The sequence below is a fragment of the Nerophis lumbriciformis genome, linkage group LG25 (genome assembly GCF_033978685.3).
Source record: "Nerophis lumbriciformis linkage group LG25, RoL_Nlum_v2.1, whole genome shotgun sequence".
NCBI classification, from domain to species: Eukaryota; Metazoa; Chordata; class Actinopteri; order Syngnathiformes; family Syngnathidae; genus Nerophis; species Nerophis lumbriciformis.
In genome coordinates, this window is record NC_084572.2 from 22,776,803 (window position 1) to 22,799,302 (window position 22,500).

Consider the following 22,500-nt stretch of genomic DNA (forward strand, 5'->3'; position numbering starts at 1 on the left):
AATTATAAATATTTCTCATTTAAGATATTTACTAATTTGCTACTCCACGTAAATATTGCCATGTTTTGAAGGTTTTTATTTTAAAATCGCTAGTTAACGCGGCTGTCGCTGTTAAACTCCAATGTCGGACTAGCAACAAACAGGCTTCACTACAATGTACTACATTTCATTTCAGTCTATTTTCTGAATTCCCATTAGCCATGTTTAGAATGTTGTTTTTTCATTTTAAAATCGCTCGTGATATGAGCTAGCTAACGCCTGTAGCGAGTAAACTACTATGTAAGACTGACAGTAAACAGACTTCAATAACAATTTACTACATTTCATGAAGGATTAAACATCAAATCTATTTTTGAATTAACATTAGCCATGTTTATAATGTTGTTTTTTCATTTAAAAATTGCTCGTCATACAAGCTAGCTAACCCGCCTGTAGTGAGTAAACTACTATGTAAGACTGGCAGTAAACAGACTTCACTATAATTCACTACATTTCATGAAGGATTAATCATCAAAGCTATTTTCAGAATTCCCATTAGCCATGTTTAGAATGTTGTTTTTTCATTTTAAATCGCTCTTCTTATGAGCTAGCTAACGCCTGTCGTGAGTAAACTACTATGTAAGACTGGCAGTAAACAGACTTCACTACAATTTACTACATTTCATGAAGGATTAAACATCAAATCTATTTTTGAATTAACATGAGCCATGTTTAGAATGTTGTTTTTTCTTTTTAAAATCTGTCGTCATACGAGATAGCTAACACCAGAGGTGGGACCAAGTCATTGTTTTGCAAGTCACAAGTAAGTCTCAAGTCTTTGCCCTCAAGTCCGAGTCAAGACAGGCAAGCCCCGAGTCAAGTCCAAAGTCAAGACTGGAAAGTCTCAAGTCAAGTCCTAAATCCTGCATTTTGAGTTTCGAGTCCTTTCAAGTCCTTTTAACCACAGACTAATATATTAACACAGATTGTGTATGCTTTTCAAACGCTGTATTTATTTATTAAAACAAGTGCATTTTAAATTGCAGGAAAGAAAATTGTGCTGACATTGCACTTTATAATAGCACTATTAACCAGTCATTTTAAACATTAACTCATTCCTTTACAGAACAAACACATTGAAAAATAAAGTGCAAATGTACTTATTTGTACAAAAGTGTTAACATTGAAAAAACATGACATATACGTGAACATAACAAAAAAGTTGTATTTTTTTATATGTCAGGGCCCTATGCTGCATTGCATTTGCAAAAGACCAAATTAGCCAAGAGTCTGTCAGTCATTTGTGCACGATGGGGGCGTAGTATGATGCCACCATGGCTGAAAACTCGCTCCACTGGAGCACTGGAGGCAGGCACTGCCAAGACTCTCATGGCCACTCGGAACAGTGAAGGAAGAGTCTTCATGTTCAATGCCCAGAACAAAAGGGGGGAGAGAGTTGTTTTGGGTTGGTGCACTACTTGTAAGTGTATCTTGTGTTTTTTATGTTGATTTAATTAAAAAAAGAAAGAAAAAAAAAAAAATTATTGTGCGGCCCGATACCAATCGATCCACGGACCAGTACCGGGCCGCGGCCCAGTGGTTGGGGACCACTGAGGTAAACAACCAACAGTATGTCAGAAAGCTAGCTAAAACGGTACACATATTCATAATATAGTATACATTTTAACTGACCTTTATTTGACTATTTTTGTCTTTTTTTAGGTGGCTAAAATACGCGGTGCTGCTGACCGCCGTCTAACGTTACGTGTGATATATTGACTAACGTAACCCTGCTTAAAAAAAATCACTGAACAAAAAGTATGAATAAGGTAGTGAACTGCAACAGATTCCCGTGTTTGCAATAACGTTATAACGTTAGCAGTGAGTTTACAGCCTCACTGATTTAACTACACAGCAGATAAAAGTCACGTTACTTAGCCAATAAACGTTATCTTACATTCAAAACTTACCGTTCTTTTTGCAACTTCAAATGCCGGACGAAGTTGGAAGTTGTTGCCTCTCCATCAGTAATTTTCGAACCGCATGTGTTGCATACTGCAAACCGTTTTGTGTTGACCACCTCGTAATTTTTATACCCAAACAAAATTATTTTAGGTATCATTTTTTGTTCACTGGCGTGTGGTTTGGACATGTCTTCTTCGTTGGTTGTCCTGCAATTTGATTGGATGAATGCTGTGTGATGAAAACAAAGTAGATCTAATTTGATTGGCTGTTGTACTGAGAGCACACCAGCTGACACACGCAACGCTGATAGACAAGTACACAATGAAAAATACGGAGCGCTCCCGAATAACTTTTTCATCTTTGGGTTTTGGGGAAAGTAGCAAGTCATGTCAAGTCATGTCAATTCAAAAGGCTCAAGTCCAAGTGAAGTCACAAGTCATTGATGTTAAAGTTAAGTCGAGTTGCAAGTCTTTTTACATTTTGTCAAGTCGAGTCTAAAGTCATCAAATTCATGATTCGAGTCTGACTCGAGTCCAAGTCATGTGACTCGAGTCCACACCTCTGGCTAACACGCCTGTAGCGAGTAAACTACTATGCAAAACTGGCAGTAAACAGACATCACTACAATTTACTACATTTCATGAAGGATTAAACATCAAATCTGTTTTTTGAATTTACCTTAGCCATGTTTAGAATGTTGTTTTTTCATTTTAAAATCGCTCGTCATACGAGCTAGCTAACCCGCCTGTAGCGAGTAAACTACTATGTAAGACTGGCAGTTAACAGACTTCACTATAATTTACTACATTTCATGAAGGATTAAATATCAAAGCTATTTCTGAAATCTACATTAGCCATGTTTAGAATGTTGTTTTTTCCATTTTAAAATCACTCGTCATACAAGCTGGCTAACTAACGCAGCTGTAGGTACACATTTAATTGGGTTAAAAGTAGGGATGACCGATAATAGCTTTTTGCCGATATCCAATATTCCGATATTGTCAAACCCTTTTATTACCGATACCGATATCAATCGATACCGATATCAACCGATCTATACAGTCGTGGAATTAACACATTATTATGCCTAATTTGGACAACCGGGTATGGTGAAGATAAGGTACTTTTTTTTTTTTTTTAATTAATAAAATAAAAATAAGATAAATAAATTAAAAACATTTTCTTGAATAAAAAAGAAAGTAAAACAATATAAAAACAGTTACATAGAAACTAGTAATTAATGAAAATGAGTAAAATTAACTGTTAAAGGTTAGTACTATTAGTGGACCAGCAGCACGACTTACGGACTGTATCCCTTGCAGACTGTATTGATATATACCTTATTTTTCGGACTATAAGTCACAGTTTTTTTCATAGTTTGGCCGGGCTCCAGTGCGACTTATATATGTTTTTTTCCTTCTTTATTATGCATTTTCGGCAGGTGCGACTTATACTCCGGTGCGACTTATACTCCGTAAAATACAGTATTGATATATAATGTAGGAACCAGAATATTAATAACAGAAAGAAACAACCCTTTCGTGTGAATGAGTGTAAGCGGGGGTGGGAGGTTTTTTGGGTTGGTGCACTAATTGTAAGTGTATCTTGTGTTTTTTATGTTGATTTAATAAAAAATAAAAAATAAACGATACCGATAATAAAAAAAAAACGATACCGATAATTTCCGATATTACATTTTAACGCCTTTATCGACATGTCTAGTTAAAAGCCTAACTGGAATAAAAATGCTTCATGTAAACACGCCATCCGGAATATTGTGACCCGATCACACATGTTCGGATCAAAGTTTCTTTCCAATCGAGATGGGTGGTTTATGCCGAAAGTCATTCAGATTGTAGCGCATGAAAACACATCTTCCGAAATTCTGGTTGAAATGATCCTTACTGCGCATGTTTTTGTCAGGTTCAAACACTGATGACATCTATTAAACAGACAAGAAGCAAGGAATCATGCAGAGACAGAGTTCAATTTGGCTCAATGAGGAGAGACGTTCGGGATTGCACTCTCAGTTACAATCTCACGCTCTGAGCTAACAGTCCCACGTGGTCCTCTATTTATTTGGGAGGTCCCTGGTTACATCACTGAGGCCGCCTCTAAAAGGAGTTGCCACACATTTCATGCAAAGCAGCTTCCAGTACGCACAATACGTGACGGAATGTGCTGGGGGCCTTGTGATTGCCTTGTCTCTGCTTCGACTGTGTGCTGTCGTCTTATCTTCGTTGAGGTCCTTGAAGTCCTTGGCAGTTAGTGGGCTAAGACAAACAAAATATCGAGGCAACCCCTCATATGCCGTAGCTGATAACAAGTTTTGTCCTTGCACAGACAAAAAAAGTACAGCATGAGCACAATAGCTAATAACTATAGCAACGGACTTTAAGCATAAGAGTTGTGTGCTAACTTACACATAATTATTCTAACAGTCTTTGATGTCCGATATAGTTAGTGGTGGAGGGGGACTAAATGTATTAGTCTCAAAATGAAGCGATTCATGTCTGTCTCCCCCATTCAACATGTACAGAAGTAGCGTTATATCCTGTTGAGTTTGTTGCTCTAAAACGAGAAACAAAAGTGTCATGTGTCGATGTAACAATAAAAGAAGGGATCCAGTAGGCGTCTTAACGAGCTGTTTTATTCACAACATTACAACTACTCCAAGTGCTAACTGCTAGCCTCAAACACATAAACAGAATGTTGAAACCCGAAGACACGCTGCAACCTGTTCATAATAATAAATAACAAGCACAGAACAGCTCCATTTCAAAAAGAGAGGTTAAACAAAAGTAGTGAACCAAAGGAAAGAACTGAATAAATACCGTGATAATGTCGGACAAACAGAAATGCACAAAGCTATGTTTGTTAACAGTGGAAGTCTGATGCGAAATCGTCGAAAAGATGGCGCCATAGCACAAATAATAACACACCTTTCCGTTTATGTTCGGTTCTGCGCATGTCAAAATAAAGTATTCCGATTTAAGGTATAATGCATGAAAAATGTACATCCTATTCATATCATTGTTTGGCCACCGCTGCTGCTCACTGCTCCCCTCACCTGGAGGTGGAACAAGGGGATAGGTCAAATGCAGAGGGTAATTTCACCACACCTAGTGTGTGGGTGACTATCAGTAGTACTTTAACTTTAACTTAACTTTAAATGACACCTCAGCGAGAGTATGGCACACTCACTACCTGTATTGCTAGTGCACTGATACTGTGTTAGTGTTTGATAATAGCCATCCCCTTTCTGTTGAATTAAAAAAGTCACTATATTTGACCTGCAAATAAAATTAATAGTTTGTTTATCAAGATCCCCATTAGCTGATGCAATGGCAGCAGCTATTCTTCCTGGGGTATATAACATTTCAAAAATGCTTTGATACATGTTCAACATTAAGGCTGAAGGGAATACACCAGAGATGTCACACTCATTTTAAATCGGGGGCCACATGGAGAAAAATCTATTCCCAAGTGGGCCTGTTTGGTAAAATCACGACACGATAATTTAAAAACAAAGACAACTTCAGATTGTTTTCTTTGTTTAAAAGTAGAACAAGCACATTCTGGAAATGTACAAATCATAATGTTGTTGGGTTTTTTTTTACACTTACATGTTGCGGTTAATAGTATTCTATCTTTTTTTGTCGTTATTTATACTTTCTAAATAAATGATGTGATAATGTTCATCAGTCAACTCATTGGTGTTAATTTTCAATCTATCAAGATGAAAAAATAAGATCAAAATCAAATTACAGGATGTTATTTATGTATGATCATTTTCCTCGACTGGTGCACTTCAATCATGTTTTTTACATATGTAGCATCATCTACAAAGATAATAAGAATTGCTATTGCGACATCTAGTGGACACATTTAGAACAGCAGTTTCTTTCATTCAAACATTTTGGCTCTTTTTTATACTTGGAAAACTCATCCCGTTGGTCGGATAAAACCTGTTTGTGGGCCTGATCCGGCCCGCGGACCGTACGTTTGACACCCCTGGAATACACACATGTGTCCTACAGGACATGACAATAACACAATATTCAAAATAAAACCGCTCCACGTTAATTACACACAATAGTTATTAGGGCTGCGAATCTTTGGGTGTCCCACGACTCGATTCAATATCGATTCTTGGGGTCACGATTCGATTATAAATAGATTTTTTTCGATTCAACGGGATTCTCGATTCAAAAACGTCATTTTTCCGATTCAAAAGGATTTTCTATTCATTCAATACATAGGATTTCAGCAGGATCTACCCCAGTCTGCTGACATGCAAGCAGAGTAGATTTTTGTAAGAAGTTTTTATGATTTGTAAAGGACAATGTTTTATCAACTGATTGCAATAATGTAAATTTGTTTTAACTATTAAATGAACCAAAAATATGACTTATTTTATCTTTGTAAAAATATTGGACACAGTGTGTTGTCAAGCTTATGAGATGCGATGCAAGTGTGAGCCACCGTGACACTATTGTTCATTTTTACTTTATTTTTTTATATAAATGTCTAATGATAATGTCAATGAGGGATTTTTAATCACTGCTATGTTGAAATTGTTACTAATATTGATACTGTTGTTGATAATATTCATTTTTTGTTTCACTACTTTTGGTTTGTTCTGTGTCGTGTTTGTGTCTCCTCTCAATTGTTCTGTTTATTGCAGTTCTGAGTGTTGCTGGGTCGGGTTTGGTTTTGGTATTGGATTGCATTGTTATGGTATTGCTGTGTATTGTTTTGTTGGATTGATTAATAAAAGATAAAAATAAAATAAATAAATAAAATAAAAAATCGATTTTTGAAAAATGAGAATCGATACTGAATCGTACAACGTGAGAATGGCGATTTGAATTCGAGTCGATTTTTTTCCCACACCCTTAATAGTTATGCTGATGTACGATTACACAATAACCATAAAAGTACAATTGTTTACAGAAAAGTGAAGTTCCAACAAAATAGGACAAATTATTTGCATGCAATGCAATTTTCAAGTGACCCATGTCTTCTTGTTTATATTTACTCAACTCCTGAAACCTGTATGAGCATTCACCTTACTTAATGATTTGTGCCAACATACTGTGCACACATTTGATGGCATACGCTATCACTATAGTTTGGATTTAAAGCTCTCTTAGTAAGCCTGAAATAAATTGGCAAGATGAGGGATTGGATGCTACCTTTAGCCCTTCTTAATCCCCCTTTGCTCACAGACAGGCAAGATAGATCTGCTTCACTGCTTCAGACAAGGGCATAGTGCACGTGTGTGTGTGTGTGTGTGTGTGTGTGTGTGTGTGTGTGTGTGTGTGTGTGTGTGTGTGTGTGTGTGTGTGTGTGTGTGTGTGTGTGTGTGTGTGTGTGTGTGTGTGTGTGTGTGTGTGTGTGTGTGTGTGTGTGTGTGTGTGTGTGTGCGCACACTCTGCCAATGTCCTATTGTGCCGCTTACTTTTAAACAGATTTTACTTCTCTTGTTGTTGTTTTATCATCGTTGCCGTCTTGATGTATCACCTGTGCTTAGCTTTCTTCTACTTGTAGACATTAATCCTACTTGTTTGTCAGCTTTTACCTTTTATTTATTTAAACCTGCAGGTGTGGGCTGTTTTTTTTGAAGGGCCGTGTGCAATTTCCCTTTTGCTGTCCCGAATCTTGCAGCTGAAGCCGTTTTATAAAAAGTGGAAATTGCAAGGCGATTTTATTTTTATTTTTTTCCCTAAGTGGCTGTGCTGTGTCTTTACAGATGTCACATTCGTGTGATCGACACATTTGGGACAGAGCCAGCATACAATCACGAGGAGTACGCCACTCTTCACGGCTACCGGACCGACTGGGGCTACTGGAACCTGAACACCAGGCAGTACATGACCATGTTCCGTAAGGGTCTTCATCAAACATATGGAAACAAGACAGTGTTTTTTTCTGTCGCAGTCACACACAAAAAAAAATGCACAGGTATTGAGTTGACATAACGTGGCGTTCTTTGTTTGGGCGCTCGATTCTGTGTGATAATACACAAGTAAACGGACTAGCAATGTTTGGTTGCACGATAGCCAAGGTAGGATATGAAAACCAGGGCAAAAGTTTTGGCGAACATTATAATGGAACACCAAATAATACGAAAAGTGGGGTGCGCAAAAATCTGGAGTTAATGTTTTATAAATAAATCAAAACATTTTTCCCATTGTACTCCAAGAACTGGCAGTAATTTTTTTTTTTTTTGCATGATTTTTTGCAAAAATGTTATTGATTTAATACATTTCTGAAAATGTCTGCATTTGTAAGTTTATTTTTGCCATGCAGATCCTAAATCAGAGATGTCAAACGATCTGGCCCACGGGATGAGTTTGCTAAGTATAAAAATGTCCCTGAAATTTTTGAATGTAAGAAACTGCTGTTCTAAATGTGTCCACTAGATGTCGCAATAGCAATTCTTTGTATCTTTGTAGATAATGCTACATATGTACAAAATAAACCACATGATGTTAGTGCATCAGTCGAGGAAAATGAGCAAACTACATAAATAACATTCTGTAATTGGATTTTGATATAATTTTTCTATCTTGATAGATTGAAAATTAACACCAATGAGTTGACTGATGAACATTATCATATCATTTATTCAGAAAATATAAATAACGCCAAATAAAGATAGAATAATATTAACCGCAACATGTAAGTGTAAAAAACAACAACATTATGATTGTTACAATTTCAGAATGTGCTTGTTCTATTTTTAAACAAGGAAAACAATCTGAAGTTGTCTTTGTCTGGGGCGGTATTGCTCGGTTGGTAGAGTGGCCGTGCCAGCAACTTGAGGGTTCCAGGTTCGATTCCCGTTTCCGCCATCCTAGTCGCTGCTGTTGTGTCCTTGGGCAAGACACTTTACCCACCTGCTCCCAGTGCCACCCACACTGGTTTAAATGTAACTTAGATATTGGGTTTCACTATGTAAAGCGCTTTGAGTCACTAGAGAAAAGCACTACATAAATATAATTCACTTCACTTCTTTATTTTTAAGTTATCATGCCGTGATTTTACCAGTCCGGCCTACTTGGGAGTAGATTTTACTCCATGTGGCCCCCGATCAAAAATTAGTTTGACACCTCTGTCCTAATTTGATGCTCTAGACTAGACCACCTGTGCCAAAACTGGCCCGCCACATTTTTTCATGTGGTCAGCGAACGCTTGGAATTGATGCGCATCAATATAGCACTTTATCTTTCTTGCTAAATGCATTTGTTCTTATTATCTGGTCATGTAACCAACATAATAACACATTATTATAACATTGTGTTTAAATACACTCTTACCGGTACATATTTGCAAGTCACCCTGGCCTATTATTTCAAAGTAAGCTTGTACCTATAAAAGTACCGTATTTTTCGGAGTATAAGTCGCTCCGGAGTATAAGTCGCACCGGCCGAAAATGCATAATAAAGAAGGAAAAAAATATATATAAGTCGCACTGGAGTATAAGTCGCATTTTTTGGGGAAATGTATTTGATAAAACCCAACACCAAGAATAGACATTTGAAAGGCAATTTAAAATAAATAAAGAATAGTGAACAACAGGCTGAATAAGTGTACGTTATATGAGGCATAAATAACCAACTGAGAACGTGCCTGGTATGTTAACGTAACATATTATGGTAAGAGTCATTCAAATAACTATAACATATAGAACATGCTATACGTTTACCAAACAATCTGTCAATCCTAATCGCTAAATCCCATGAAATCTTATACATCTAGTCTCTTACGTGAATGAGCTTAATAATGATATTTGATATTGTACAGTAATGTGTTAATAATTTCACACATAAGTCGCTCTTGAGTATAAGTCGCACCCCCGGCCAAACTATGAAAAAAACTGCGACTTATAGTCCGAAAAATACGGTACCGCGTTTTTTGTTTTTTATGGTGGTTTTTTTAACAGTGCTTTACTGCAAATGAAAAAACGATACCACTTTAAATTTTACAGTAAAATTCTAGCAACAGAGCTGCCAATACTTTTACCTTAAAATCGACGGCCTTTTTTTTTTTTACAGTGTAAAAAAAACAGTTTTCAAATGAGATGCATTCAAGTAAAACATTTAAAAAGTATGACATTTCATTTGTGTCAAAATATTGGGGTCTTTTTTTTTTTTAAGTGAATTAAAATGTAGCACACGAGTAATTTACTGTTATAGTTTGACAGCACTGATTTATATTCATCTATATATCACTGTCACAAACCATTACTGATGGTTTGTGACAGTGATATATATATATATATATATATATATATATATATATATATATATATATATATATACTGATGTGAGCGGCGCGCAGTAGACTGCCTGTGCTTTTGTCTTATTAAATGCTTTAAAGGGCTGCTATTTTCAGCTGCATCACCGTTAGCAAGCTGTCTCTGCAAGCGACCACAATACCGTTTGATGTTTTTTTCAAAGAACGTATTATGAATGTTCACTGAAATATTTGCGACGTTTCATTGTTCCGCTCTCTCTCGCTTCTAAACGCCGTCCTAAAGCAGTCATCTGCAGCAACGTCATTACAGCGGCAGCGTCTTCTGTAGGTGCCCATGTTCCACTTTGACTACCTGCCGACTGCGACTGAGCCCACGCGCTTCACTGCACCGTATATCCATAGCCGGCAGTTGCTGGCTCATGGACAAAGACTATTTATAATGGAGCTTTAGGAAGGAATTAGCAGGGTGAGGTATACCCGCAGCACCACTGTCTCGCTCTCACTCCTTTTTTTGTCTCCCGTTTAGCTCACACGCCAGACAATTCCTTCATGGGCTTTGTGTTGGAGGAGCTGAATGACACCGCAAAGAGGAGCATCCAGCAGAACAAAGTCAATAACATGGCAGTGGTGTATGGGAAGGAAACCAGCATGTGGAAGGTAAAAATAAAACCCAATTAGTGATGCATTAAACAACACAAGCTGCTCTTTGAATCCAGCAGACATGACACAAACAAACCACTACTCTCCTGGAAAATCTGTCTTGTTGTATTGTTGGTGGATTAGGGGTTAGGGCATGTGCCTCACAATACGAAGGTCCCGAGTAGTCCTGCGTTCAATCCCGGGCTCGGGATCTTTCTGTGTGGAGTTTGCATGTTCTCCCCGTGACTGCGTGGGTTCCCTCCGTGTACTCCGGCTTCCTCCCACCTCCAAAAACATGCACCTCGGGATAGGTTGATTGGCAACACTAAATTGGCCCAAGTCAGTGGTTCTTAACCTTGTTGGAGGTACCGAACCCCACCAGTTTCATATGCACATTCACCGAACCCTTTAGTGAAAAATAATCAATCAATCAATGTTTATTTATATAGCCCTAAATCACAAGTGTCTCAAAGGGCTGCACAAGCCACAACGACATCCTCGGTACAGAGCCAACATAAGGGCAAGGAAAAACTCACCCCAGTGGGACGTCGATGTGAATGACTATGAGAAACCTTGGAGAGGACCGCATATGTGGGTAACCCCCCCCCCCCTTCTAGGGGAGTCCGAATGCAATGGATGTCGAGTGGGTCTGACATAATATTGTGAGAGTCCAGTCCATAGCGGATCCAACATAATAGTAAGAATCCAGTCCATAGTGGGGCTAGCAGGACACCATCCCGAGCGGAGACGAGTCAGCAGCGCAGAGATATTCCCAACCGATACACAGGCGAGCGGTCCACTCCGGGTCTCGACTCTGGACAACCAGCACTTCATCCATGGCCACCGAACCTGTGTCTCCCCCTCCACAAGGGATAGGGGGGAGCAGAGGAGAAAAGAAAAGAAACGGCAGATCAACTGGTCTAAAAGGGGGGTCTATTTAAAGGCTAGAGTATACAAATGAGTTTTAAGATGGGACTTAAATGCTTCTACTGAGGTAGCATCTCTAATTGTTACCGGGAGGACATTCCATAGTACTGGAGCCCGAATAGAAAACGCTCTATAGCCCGCAGACTTTTTCTGGGCTCTGGGAATCACTAATAAGCCGGAGTTCTTTGAACGCAGATTTCTTGCCGGGACATATGGCACAATACAATCGACAAGATAGGCTGGAGCTAGACCGTGTAGTATTTTATACGTAAGTAGTAAAACCTTAAAGTCGCATCAAAATAAAATGTTTTTTTTTTTTTTTTTTCAAATTCAAGACAAAGTTATATGTTTTTTTTTACTAGTGCACAAAATGAACCGTGCATGAACATCACCTTGTTCAAAGAACAAAACCAACACGGTGCATGAACTCACAACAAATTACACACTTGCAAATCAGATGGAAAATTAGAGGGAACATTGTCTGGAGGTTTCCATAATACTTAGACTTCCTTTTTATTGTCATTCAAATGTTAACTTTACAGTACAGATATGCCGATAGGGAGACATTTTTATTTACACGATTGATTGATTGAATGAAACTTTTATTAGTAGATTGTACAGTACATATTCCGTACAATTGACCACTAAATGTTAACACCCGAATAAGTTTTTCAACTTGTTTAATTAAGTCGGGATCCACGTTAATCAATTCATGAGTCTGGTGTGTCTTGACCGCTGCGGCGGAGGCTCTGCCGAACCCCTGAGGCCGACTCATCAAACCCCTAGTTCAGGGGTTGGCAACCTTTACCAGTCAAAGAGCCATTTTGACCAGTTTCACAAATTAAAGAAAACAATGGGAGCCACAAAAATCTTTTGAATTTCAAAATGAAATAACACTGCATACAAAGTTTTTTTTTTCCCTTTGTGCCATGTATAAACCAGGGGTCTCAGACACGCGGTCCGCACCTTAATATGCAAATTTAATGTTATTGCGGCCCGCGAGTTTTATATGAATGGCGCTTGACAGCGTCATTCTTGTCAACCCTCCCGATTTTTACGGCAGACTACGAATTCCAGGGCAACTATTCCCTAATACGTGCTGTGATGGCACGGCAGTGCGCGCCCGCGTGCCGGCTCAGCCACACGTTGTATGGGGGCTTCTGCTTACTCACTTCACTGACAGCAAGGCATACTTGGTCAACAACCACACAGGTTACACTGACGGTGGCGGTATAAAATACTTTAACACTCTTACTAATAATGCGCCACATTGTGAACCCACACCAAACAAGAATGACAAACACATTTCAGGAGAACATCTGCACCGTAACACAACATAAACACAACAGAACAAATACCCAGAATCCCATGCAGCCCTAACTCTTCCGGGCTACATTATACACCCCGCCCACCTCAACCGACGCACAGATGGGGGGGGTTGATGTGTAAGGGAGCAGGGTTGGGGTGGGGGCGGGGTTTGGTGGTAGCAGGGGTGTATAATGTAGCCCGGAAGAGTCAGGGCTGCATGGGATTCTGGGTATTTGTTCTGTTGTGTTTATGTTGTGTTAAGGTGCAGATGTTCTCCCGAAATGTGTTTGTCATTCTTGTTTGGTTTTGGTTCAAAGTGTGGCGCATTATTAGTAAGAGTGTTAAAGTTGTTTTATTTGGCCACCGTCAGTGTAACCTGTGTGGCTGTTGACCAAGTATGCCTTGCTGTCACTTACGTGTGCAAGCAGAAGATGCAAATAACAAAAGGCTAGGCTGGCACGCTGTTGGTACAGATTGTAGAGGGTGTTAAATGCTGTACCATCATGGCACGCCCTTATTATTATTCTAAGGGTGAAAATCGGAGAATTTTAATCCCGAGGGTTTTCAGCGAGAGGCACTGAAATCCGGAAGTCTCCCGGGAAAATCGGGGGGATCGGCAAGTATGCAGCTGAGCCGCATCAGTGTGATCAAAGAGCCGCATGCGGCTCCGGAGCTGCGGGTTGCCAACCCCTGCCCTAGTTCGATCGAACCCAGGTTAAGAACCACTGCCCTAGTGTGTGAATGTGAATGTTGTCTATCTGTATATATGTTCTCCATATAGGCTCTAGCACCCCCTGCAACGCCAAAAGGGACAAGCGGTAGAAAATGGATAGATGTATTGTTAGCTACCCTTGAGAAGGAACACCAACAAATAAGAGAGAAATGCTTTATAGTCATGAAAATGTCTGGGTTACTACGATCTTTTCTTGATACATATCAAATTTAACAATGTCAATTTTATGTTGTTTTGCCCCTTTCTCACAATGCATCTTTTTCCACACAAGCTTCAGGTAAGACTTTTTTTTTTTAATGATATACTGTACATTGTTGTTGTTTTATAACGATCCATGCATGAATACAGTCCTGCTGATAAATGAGTTTTATATATTTGTTCCATAGTTTTTCTGTATGTACAGCAGATCCCAGCAAATTCACAGATTTTTTTGAAAAAAAATGTTTTCTCCAAACATGTTTTATTCACCCCAAGTCGGTAATAATGTATAGATACTTGTCAAGTCCTAAAATGTACAGAATAATAACACAGCATACATACTCTACAAACAAGGTGATGTCAGTGCAAGATGAGGCAACAGACACATTCCTTCTACAATCAACTTTGGTATTGTCCAGCTTAGAAATTCAACAACAAATCTTATCAAATCAAACAGTATCTATATAGCACTTTTCATTAGGGCTGTGAATTTTTGGCCACCGCATAATTCGATTCGATTCTTGGGGGTAACGATTCAATTCAGAATCGATTCTCGATTCAAAATCTAAACTTTTTAATAACATTGGGTGCCTCCATAAAATATATAAACAACTGTGGTGGTTTTGTTTAATAAAAATCTACCCAAACATTTAATAAAGTCAAATACAAATAAGGCAACAACACTTCTCGTTTCTAAAGTAAATCGACATCAACAATATGATTTGCAATGCAAGTGCCAATTCACATGCAAATTATTTTTAATACATTTTAGATTGTTTTTAACTAGAGATGTCCGATAATGGCTTTTTTGCTGATATCCGATATTCCGAGATTTTCCAACTCTTAATTACCGATTCCGATATCAACCGATGCTGATATATACAGTCGTGGAATTAACACATTATTATGTCTAATTTTGTTGTGATGCCCGGCTGGATGCATTAAACAATGTAACAAGGTTTTCCAAAATAAATCAACTCAAGTTATAGAAAAAAATGCCAACATGGCACAGCCATATTTATTATTGAAGTCAGCGGGGGGTGTATATTGTAGCGTCCCTAAAGAGCTAGTGCTGCAAGGGGTTCTGGGTATTTTTTCTGTTGTGTTTATGTTGTGTTACGGTGCGGATGTTCTCCCGAAATGGGTTTGTCATTCTTGTTTGGTGTGGGTTCACAGTGTGGCGCATATTTGTAACAGTGTTAAAGTTGTTTATACGGCCACCCTCAGTGTGACCTGTATGGCTGTTGACCATTCACTTAGATATTATGTGGCTGGGCCGTCACTCAAAGGCAGTGCCTTTAAGGTTTATTGGCGCTCTGTACTTCTCCCTACGTCCGTGTACCACTCCGTACAGCAGCGTTTAAAAAAGTCATACATTTTACTTTTTGAAACCGATACCGATCATTTCCGATATTACATTTTAAAGCATTTATCGTCCGATAATATCGGCAGCCCGATATTATCAGACATCTCTATTTTTAACCGATTAAGAATTGTTACAAAATAGATTTTTTTACACCCTTACTTTTCATACACAGGTAAGTGGCAAACACAAAGTGCTGTCTGGAAAAAAAAAAAAAAAGAAGAAAACGCCCGCACGCGCACACACACACACACACACACACCCAGTATCAGGTTTGCACGTGTTTTAGTACATGCAAACTTTTAGTAACCCAGGCCCTTACACAATGTCTGCTCTCACTGGGATACCCACTGATGGGATGTTCATATCTTCCCGTTTCGATGAAGAATTAATCATAGTCCTTGCAAAGGGTAAAAAAAAAAAAGTTGGCTGCCAAATGATCGTCTTTGAGTGGGTTTTTCTTGCGATCTCCGGGTCTGAGTTGGTTGTCAAAGTTGACCAACTTCTCGGTTTATGGCTACAACCTTCTTCTATCCAGGTGGGATGCATGATTTATAATCTAGAATCGACTTTCACTAACTAACAGGCGATGCATCAGTTCATTGATGTCTATAAAGTAGTATTTTTCAACCTTTTTTGAGCCAAGGCACATTTTTTGCGTTGAAAAAATCCGGAGGCACACCACCAGCAGAAATCATTAAAAAACTAAACTCAGTTGACAGTAAAAAGTCGTTGCAATTGTTGGATATGGATTTAAACCATAACCAAGCATGCATCACTTTAGCTCTTGTCTCAAAGTAGGTGTACTGTCACCACCTGTCACATCACGCCATGACTTATTTTGAGTATTTTGCTGTTTTCCTGTGTGTAGTGTTTTACTTCTTGTCTTGCGCTCCTATTTTGGTGGATTTTTCTCTCTTTTGGGGTATTTTCCTGTAGCAGTTTAATGTCTTCCTTTGAGCGATATTTCCCGCATCTACTTTGTTTTAGCAATCAAGAATATTTCAGTTGTTTTTATCCTTCTTTGTGGGGACATTGTTGATTGTCATGTCATGTTCGGATGTACATTGTGGACGCCGTCTTTGCTCCACAGTAAGTCTTTGCTGTCGTCCAGCATTCTGTTTTTGTTTACTTTGTAGCTGTTTTAGTTTCGTTCTGCATAGCCTTCCCTCAGCTTCAATGCCTTTTCTTAGGGGCACTCACCTTTTCTTTATTTTTGGTTTAAGCATTAGACACCTTTTTACCTGCATGCTGCCTCCCGCTGTTTCCGACATCTACAAAGCAATTAGCTACCGGCTGCCACCTACTGATATGGAAGAGTATTACACGGTTACTCTGCCGAGTTCTAGACAACACCGACACTCAACAACAACACATCATTTGCAGACTATAATTACTGGTTTGCAAAAAATATTTTTTACCCAAATAGGTGAAATTAGATAATCTCTCACGGCACACCAGACTGTATCCCACGGCACACTAGTTGAAAAACACTGCTATATAGCAACATAAACTAGTTACCTCTCTGTGATCCAGTGACTCTCCATTGTTACCTCACTTTTATTTACATGTATTTACAAGTTAGAATGTTTTTTTTTTTTTAAAACATCTGTTCTTGTTTCTCATAAGGATAATGAATAATAGGCAAAATTCCCCCCCAAAAAGTGCAGAATCCCTAAAGTGTAAAAAATAGGCATTTTTAAGGGCTTCTCTTAACGTACTATTTGTACCTCGCTATTATGCAAGAACCTGTTCTCTTAGGTCAGGGGTCGGCAACCCAAAACGTTGAAAGAGCCATATTGGGCCAAAAATACAAAAAACAAATCTGTCTGGAGCCGCAAAAAATGAAAAGCTGTCTATAAGTCTTAAAATGAAGGCAACACATGACGTAAGTGACTATATTAGGTATAACAGCCTACTATCAAAATGATGATGTGTCGCAGGCTGAAGCAAATCTTCGTTGACAGAAATGTTGAAATGTAATATTTATTCTACACATTTTTACAACATTAGAAACCATTAAAAATTGAGAGGTTACTCAGAAGGTGAGATAACTCCTGGAAATTACTGGCTTTTAATGGCCAAAGGTATAGATGTGTGTGTCCAAGTTAAAGGAAACTGCAGGCTGTCTTCTTTTGATATATTTATTACATTCTTTGGCAAGCTAGGTAACGTTTGCTGTGGTCTGGAACAACATGGCACACAAACAACTACCGGTATCTGAAATGCAGCCAATATTACATACAGATAATGTGTCATGAGACATGCAAAACTAAATTATATACAAAGAGGATACAAGGGTATTAAATGAGCTCAAATATACCTACAAATGAGGCCTAATGATGCAATATATACATACAGCTAGCCTAAATAGCCTGATTAGAACTCCAACAAGTCAATAACATCAACAAAGCTCTCCTTTGTGCATTCACACACAGCATAAAACTTTTGGTGGACAAAATGAGACAACGAAGGAGTGGAATATTTTATATGTAAACAAACTGTTGCGTCACAGTCCACACTATGGCGAGTTCAAGAACCGCCGAAATTAGTAGAACAAAACGATGTTCACCAAATAGTCATATTAAACATATTAAACAGTGGGCTTTCTAACAATTGGGAAGGTTTGTGTCATGTTGTCCTCAAACAAAAACCATACTAAAACACAAAAATATGTTTCCCCCCATCTTTTTCCATTTTCAATCCTTTTTTTAAAAATGCTCCTGGGAGCCACTAGGGTGGCGCTAAAGAGCCGCATGCGGCTCGAGAGCCGCCGGTTGCTGACCCCCGTCATAGTTATTGAATTACATATATCTACTGAGAAACATATTTGACTACTTTTAAATGATAAAGCCCTAACCACTCAGAAAATTGTGGTTAAATGTGATTTGTTTTGTGTTGTGCTTTGTCGTTTCTATTGCATGCTTGCATGATTGTGGTGTAAATGTCGTTTATCGAGGAGACACAGTGACACCAATGCTGCTAGAAAATATAATATAGTGCTTAGGTAGTTCACATTGTATATATACTTACACTAATCTCTTACTGGCGGGGAAAATCCCCACAGAGAAACTGATCGATAGCTCCTGCCTGTAGTTATACAGCAGGGGGGCGGAATTAACTGTCTGGGGGGATCGTAGTGCTGGTGAAAGGATGCAGTGAGCTCCTTAGCAAGAATCACTGGTGTCAAACGTACGGCCCGAGGGCCGGATCAGGCCAGCGAAGAGGTTTTATCCGGGCCGCGGGATGAGTTTGCCAAGTATAAAAATTAACCTGAATTTTTTTAAAGGAGAACATTATCACCAGACCTATGTAAGCGTCAATATATACCTTGATGTTGCAGAAAAAAGACCATATATTTTTTTAACCGTTTTCGAACTCTAAATGGGTGAATTTTGGCCAATTAAACGTCTTTCTATTATTCGCTCTCGGAGCGATGACGTCACATCGGGAAGCAATCCGCCATTTTCTCAAACACATTACAAACACCGAGTCAAATCAGCTTTGTTATTTTCCGTTTTTTCGACTGTTTTCCGCACCTTGGAGACATCATGCCTCGTCGGTGTGTTGTCGGAGGGTGTAACAACACGAACAGGGACGGATTCAAGTTGGACCAGTGGCCCAAAGATGCGAAAGTGGCAAGAAATTGGACGTTTGTTCCGCACACTTTACCGACGAAAGCTATGCTACGACAGAGATGGCAAGAATGTGTGGATATCCTGCGACACTCAAAGCAGATGCATTTCCAACTGGACTGGACAGATCAGCTTTCAGGAAAAGAGAGCGGATGAGGGTATGTCTACAGAATATATTAATTGATGAAAACTGGGCTGTCTGCACTCTCAAAGTGCATGTTGTTGCCAAATGTATTTCATATGCTGTAAACCTAGTTCATAGTTGTTAGTTTCCTTTAATGCCAAACAAACACATACCAATCGTTGGTTAGAAGGCGATCGCCGAATTCGCCCTCGCTTTCTCCCGTGTCGCTGGCTGTCGTGTCGTTTTCGTCGGTTTCGCTTGCATACGGTTCAAACCGATATGGCTCAATAGCTTCAGTTTCTTCTTCAATTTCGTTTTCGCTACCTGCTTCCACACTACAACCATCCGTTTCAATACATGCGTAATCTGTTGAATCGCTTAAGCCGCTGAAATCTGAGTCTGAATCCGAGCTAATGTCGCTATAGCTTGCTGTTCTTTCCGCCATGTTTGTTTGTGTTGGCTTCACTATGTGACGTCACAGGAAAATGGACGGGTGTTTATAACGATGGATAAAATCAGGCACTTTGAAGCTTTTTTTAGGGATATTGCGTGATGAGTAAAATTTTGAAAAAAACTTCGGAAAATAAAATAAGCCACTGGGAACTGATTTTTAATGGTTTTAACCCTTCTGAAATTGTGATAATGTTCCCCTTTAATGAAAGAAACTGCTGTTCTAAATGTGTCCTTGTGTCTTTGTAGATGATGCTACATATGTACAAAATAAACCACATGACGTTAGTACATCAGTCGAGGAAAATGATCAAACTACATAAATAACATACTTTAATTTGATTTTGATAGAATTTTTTTATCTTGATAGATTGAAAATTAACACCAATGAGTTGACTGATGATTATTATCACATCATTTATTCAGAAAATATAAATAACGACAAATAAAGTATATATTCTATGAACCGCAAAAGGTAATTGTAAAAAATTTCAGTACAATTTCAGAATATACGTGTTCTATTTTTAAACAAAGAAAACAATCTGAAGTTGTCTTTATTTTTAAGTTATCGTGCCGTGATTTTACCAGACCGGCCCACTTGGGAGTCGATTTTTCTCCATGTGGCCCCCGATCTAAAATGAGTTTTTAGTGCATACACTAAACTGGAGTCCATTAATTTAGTTTTTATTAATTACAGCAAATTTATTTTCAGCCTCGTCTTTTAAATGTTTTGTGCTCTTTCAAACACATCGCATTCTTGGAAAGTGTTGGAATAGTAAAGAAGGAAACAAAGGCGCAGCTCTGCGCAAGGACAAGTCACAATTAGTCAGGTCAAAAGTGTTGTGCAGAGATATTGCTGGTTTTTGTGCTGTAAACTCCCATCAAGTTAATTAAGTGCTTTGAAAAGGGCAACAAGCTATTCACTAGGTAGTCAGTGTTTTGGGGGTGAATCGGGTCCTTACAAAAACAGGAATTTTAAACCATGGAAATAGTTTTTTTCCTGAAAAAGTAATTTTCAGTTTTTACAGCCTGCCTTGGTATCACGACACAACTTATCATAACTTGATTGATTATGTGTCTGTCAGTCCTTGTCTCCCCGTGGTCTTGGTGACAGTCAAATCTGCATCCGCACACTTTACACTCATGCAGAATAATGGGCGTCTGGCGTCACTTTTGATGGCTTCATAAACATCAAAAGTCACAAAACCCTGCACACTTACTCATGCTATTAGATTAGAAAGTATGACCAAACATATTACTAGGAGTGTCCCGATACAACTTTTTCACTTTCGATTCCATACCCGATATTGGAACCTTGTCCATTGGCCGATGCTTATTTTGATTCGATACAATATCAGCACAAATCATACATACTAGAGATGTCCGATAATATCGGACTGCCGATATTATCGGCCGATAAATGCTTTAAAATGTAATATCAGAAAGGATCGGTATCGGTTTCGAAAAGTAAAATGTATGACTTTTTCAAACGCCGCTTTACGGAGTGGTACACGGACGTAGGGAGAAGTACAGAGCGTCAATTAACCTTAAAGGCACTGCCTTTGCGTGCCGGCCCAATCACATAATATCGCCGGCTTTTCACACACACTTGGTCAACAGCCATACAGGTCACACTGAGGGTGGCCGTATAAACAACTTTAACACTGTTACAAATATGCGCCACACTGTGAACCCACACCAAACAAGAATGACAAACACATTTCGGGAGAACATCCGTACCGTAACACAACAGAACAAATACCCAGAACCCTTGCAGCACTAACTCTTCCGGGACACTACAATATACACCCCTCGCTACCCGCCCCAACCCCGCCCACCTCAACCTCCTCATGCTCTCTCAGGGAGAGCATGTCCCAAATTCCAAGCTGCTATTTTGAGGGATGTTAAAAAAAATAATGCACTTAAATATGGCAGTGCCATGTTGGCATTTTTTTCCATAACTTGAGTTGATTTATTTTGGAAAACCTTGTTACATTGTTTAATGCATCCAGCGGGGCATCACAACAAAATTAGGCATAATAATGTGTTAATTCCACGACTGTATATATCAGTATCGGTTGATATCGGAATCGGTAATTAAGAGTTGGACAATATCGGAATATTGGATATCGGCAAAAAAGCCATTATCGGACATCTCTAATACATACTTTTATTATTTCGCAGTGTGGCGTGTTAGAAAATGTTTGATCAAGTGAAATTATTGTCGACATGAATAAGAGTGACCTATTTATTGTTAACCGCTTGGAATGGCTGTTTTTAGATTAAAGTGGAGTGGCATTTTGGGTTTTTTTTGGCGACGACACGATAGTTAAGTTAAGCTCATGACACAGTAAGTTGAATGATGCGTACACGTTTGTTACTGGATATTTTGTGATTCCTTTCTAATTAGAAATGGAGGAAATAATAGATGTTTAGATGCATCGGACATGGAGGATTACAAAATTGATGAGTATACGTCAATAATAGATAATTGATTTATTTATTGTAAATAAAGTAATGAAGACAGTTCTAAATTGTGGCTGACTGCAAGCCACCTCACTGAGAGATCCGACCAGCTCTTTTATTTTAGGGCACCTATGTTCCAATTTTACACACATGTTCCTGAACTTAATAAATGTAGGTCAACTGTTTTGTGTTCCTTTTGCTGCAAGTGATAAACGCTTATTTAGTGAAACTAAAAAAAAATGTATAACCGCATCAATGTATATCATACTTGCCAACCCTCCCGATTTTCCCGGGAGACTCCCAAATTTCAGTGCCCCTCCCGAAAATCTCCCGAGGCAACCATTCTCCCGAATTTCTCCCGATTTCCACCCGGTCAACAATATTGGGGGCGTGCCTTAAAGGCACTGTCTACAACCTGTCGTCACGTCCGCTTTTCCTCCATACAAAC

General features: G+C 38.8%; 1 protein-coding gene across 1 annotated transcript in view; it reads left to right on the forward strand.

The window, feature by feature from the left end:
• LOC133621686 (alpha-1,6-mannosylglycoprotein 6-beta-N-acetylglucosaminyltransferase B-like) overlaps positions 1–22,500 on the forward strand; it is a 334,072-nt gene that overhangs the window by 295,802 nt on the left and 15,770 nt on the right. Inside the window, exons 10-11 of the mRNA XM_061983949.1 lie at positions 7,700–7,833; positions 10,736–10,866. Coding sequence (XP_061839933.1) covers positions 7,700–7,833; positions 10,736–10,866 — 265 coding nt within the window. The remainder of the gene's footprint in view (positions 1–7,699; positions 7,834–10,735; positions 10,867–22,500) is intronic.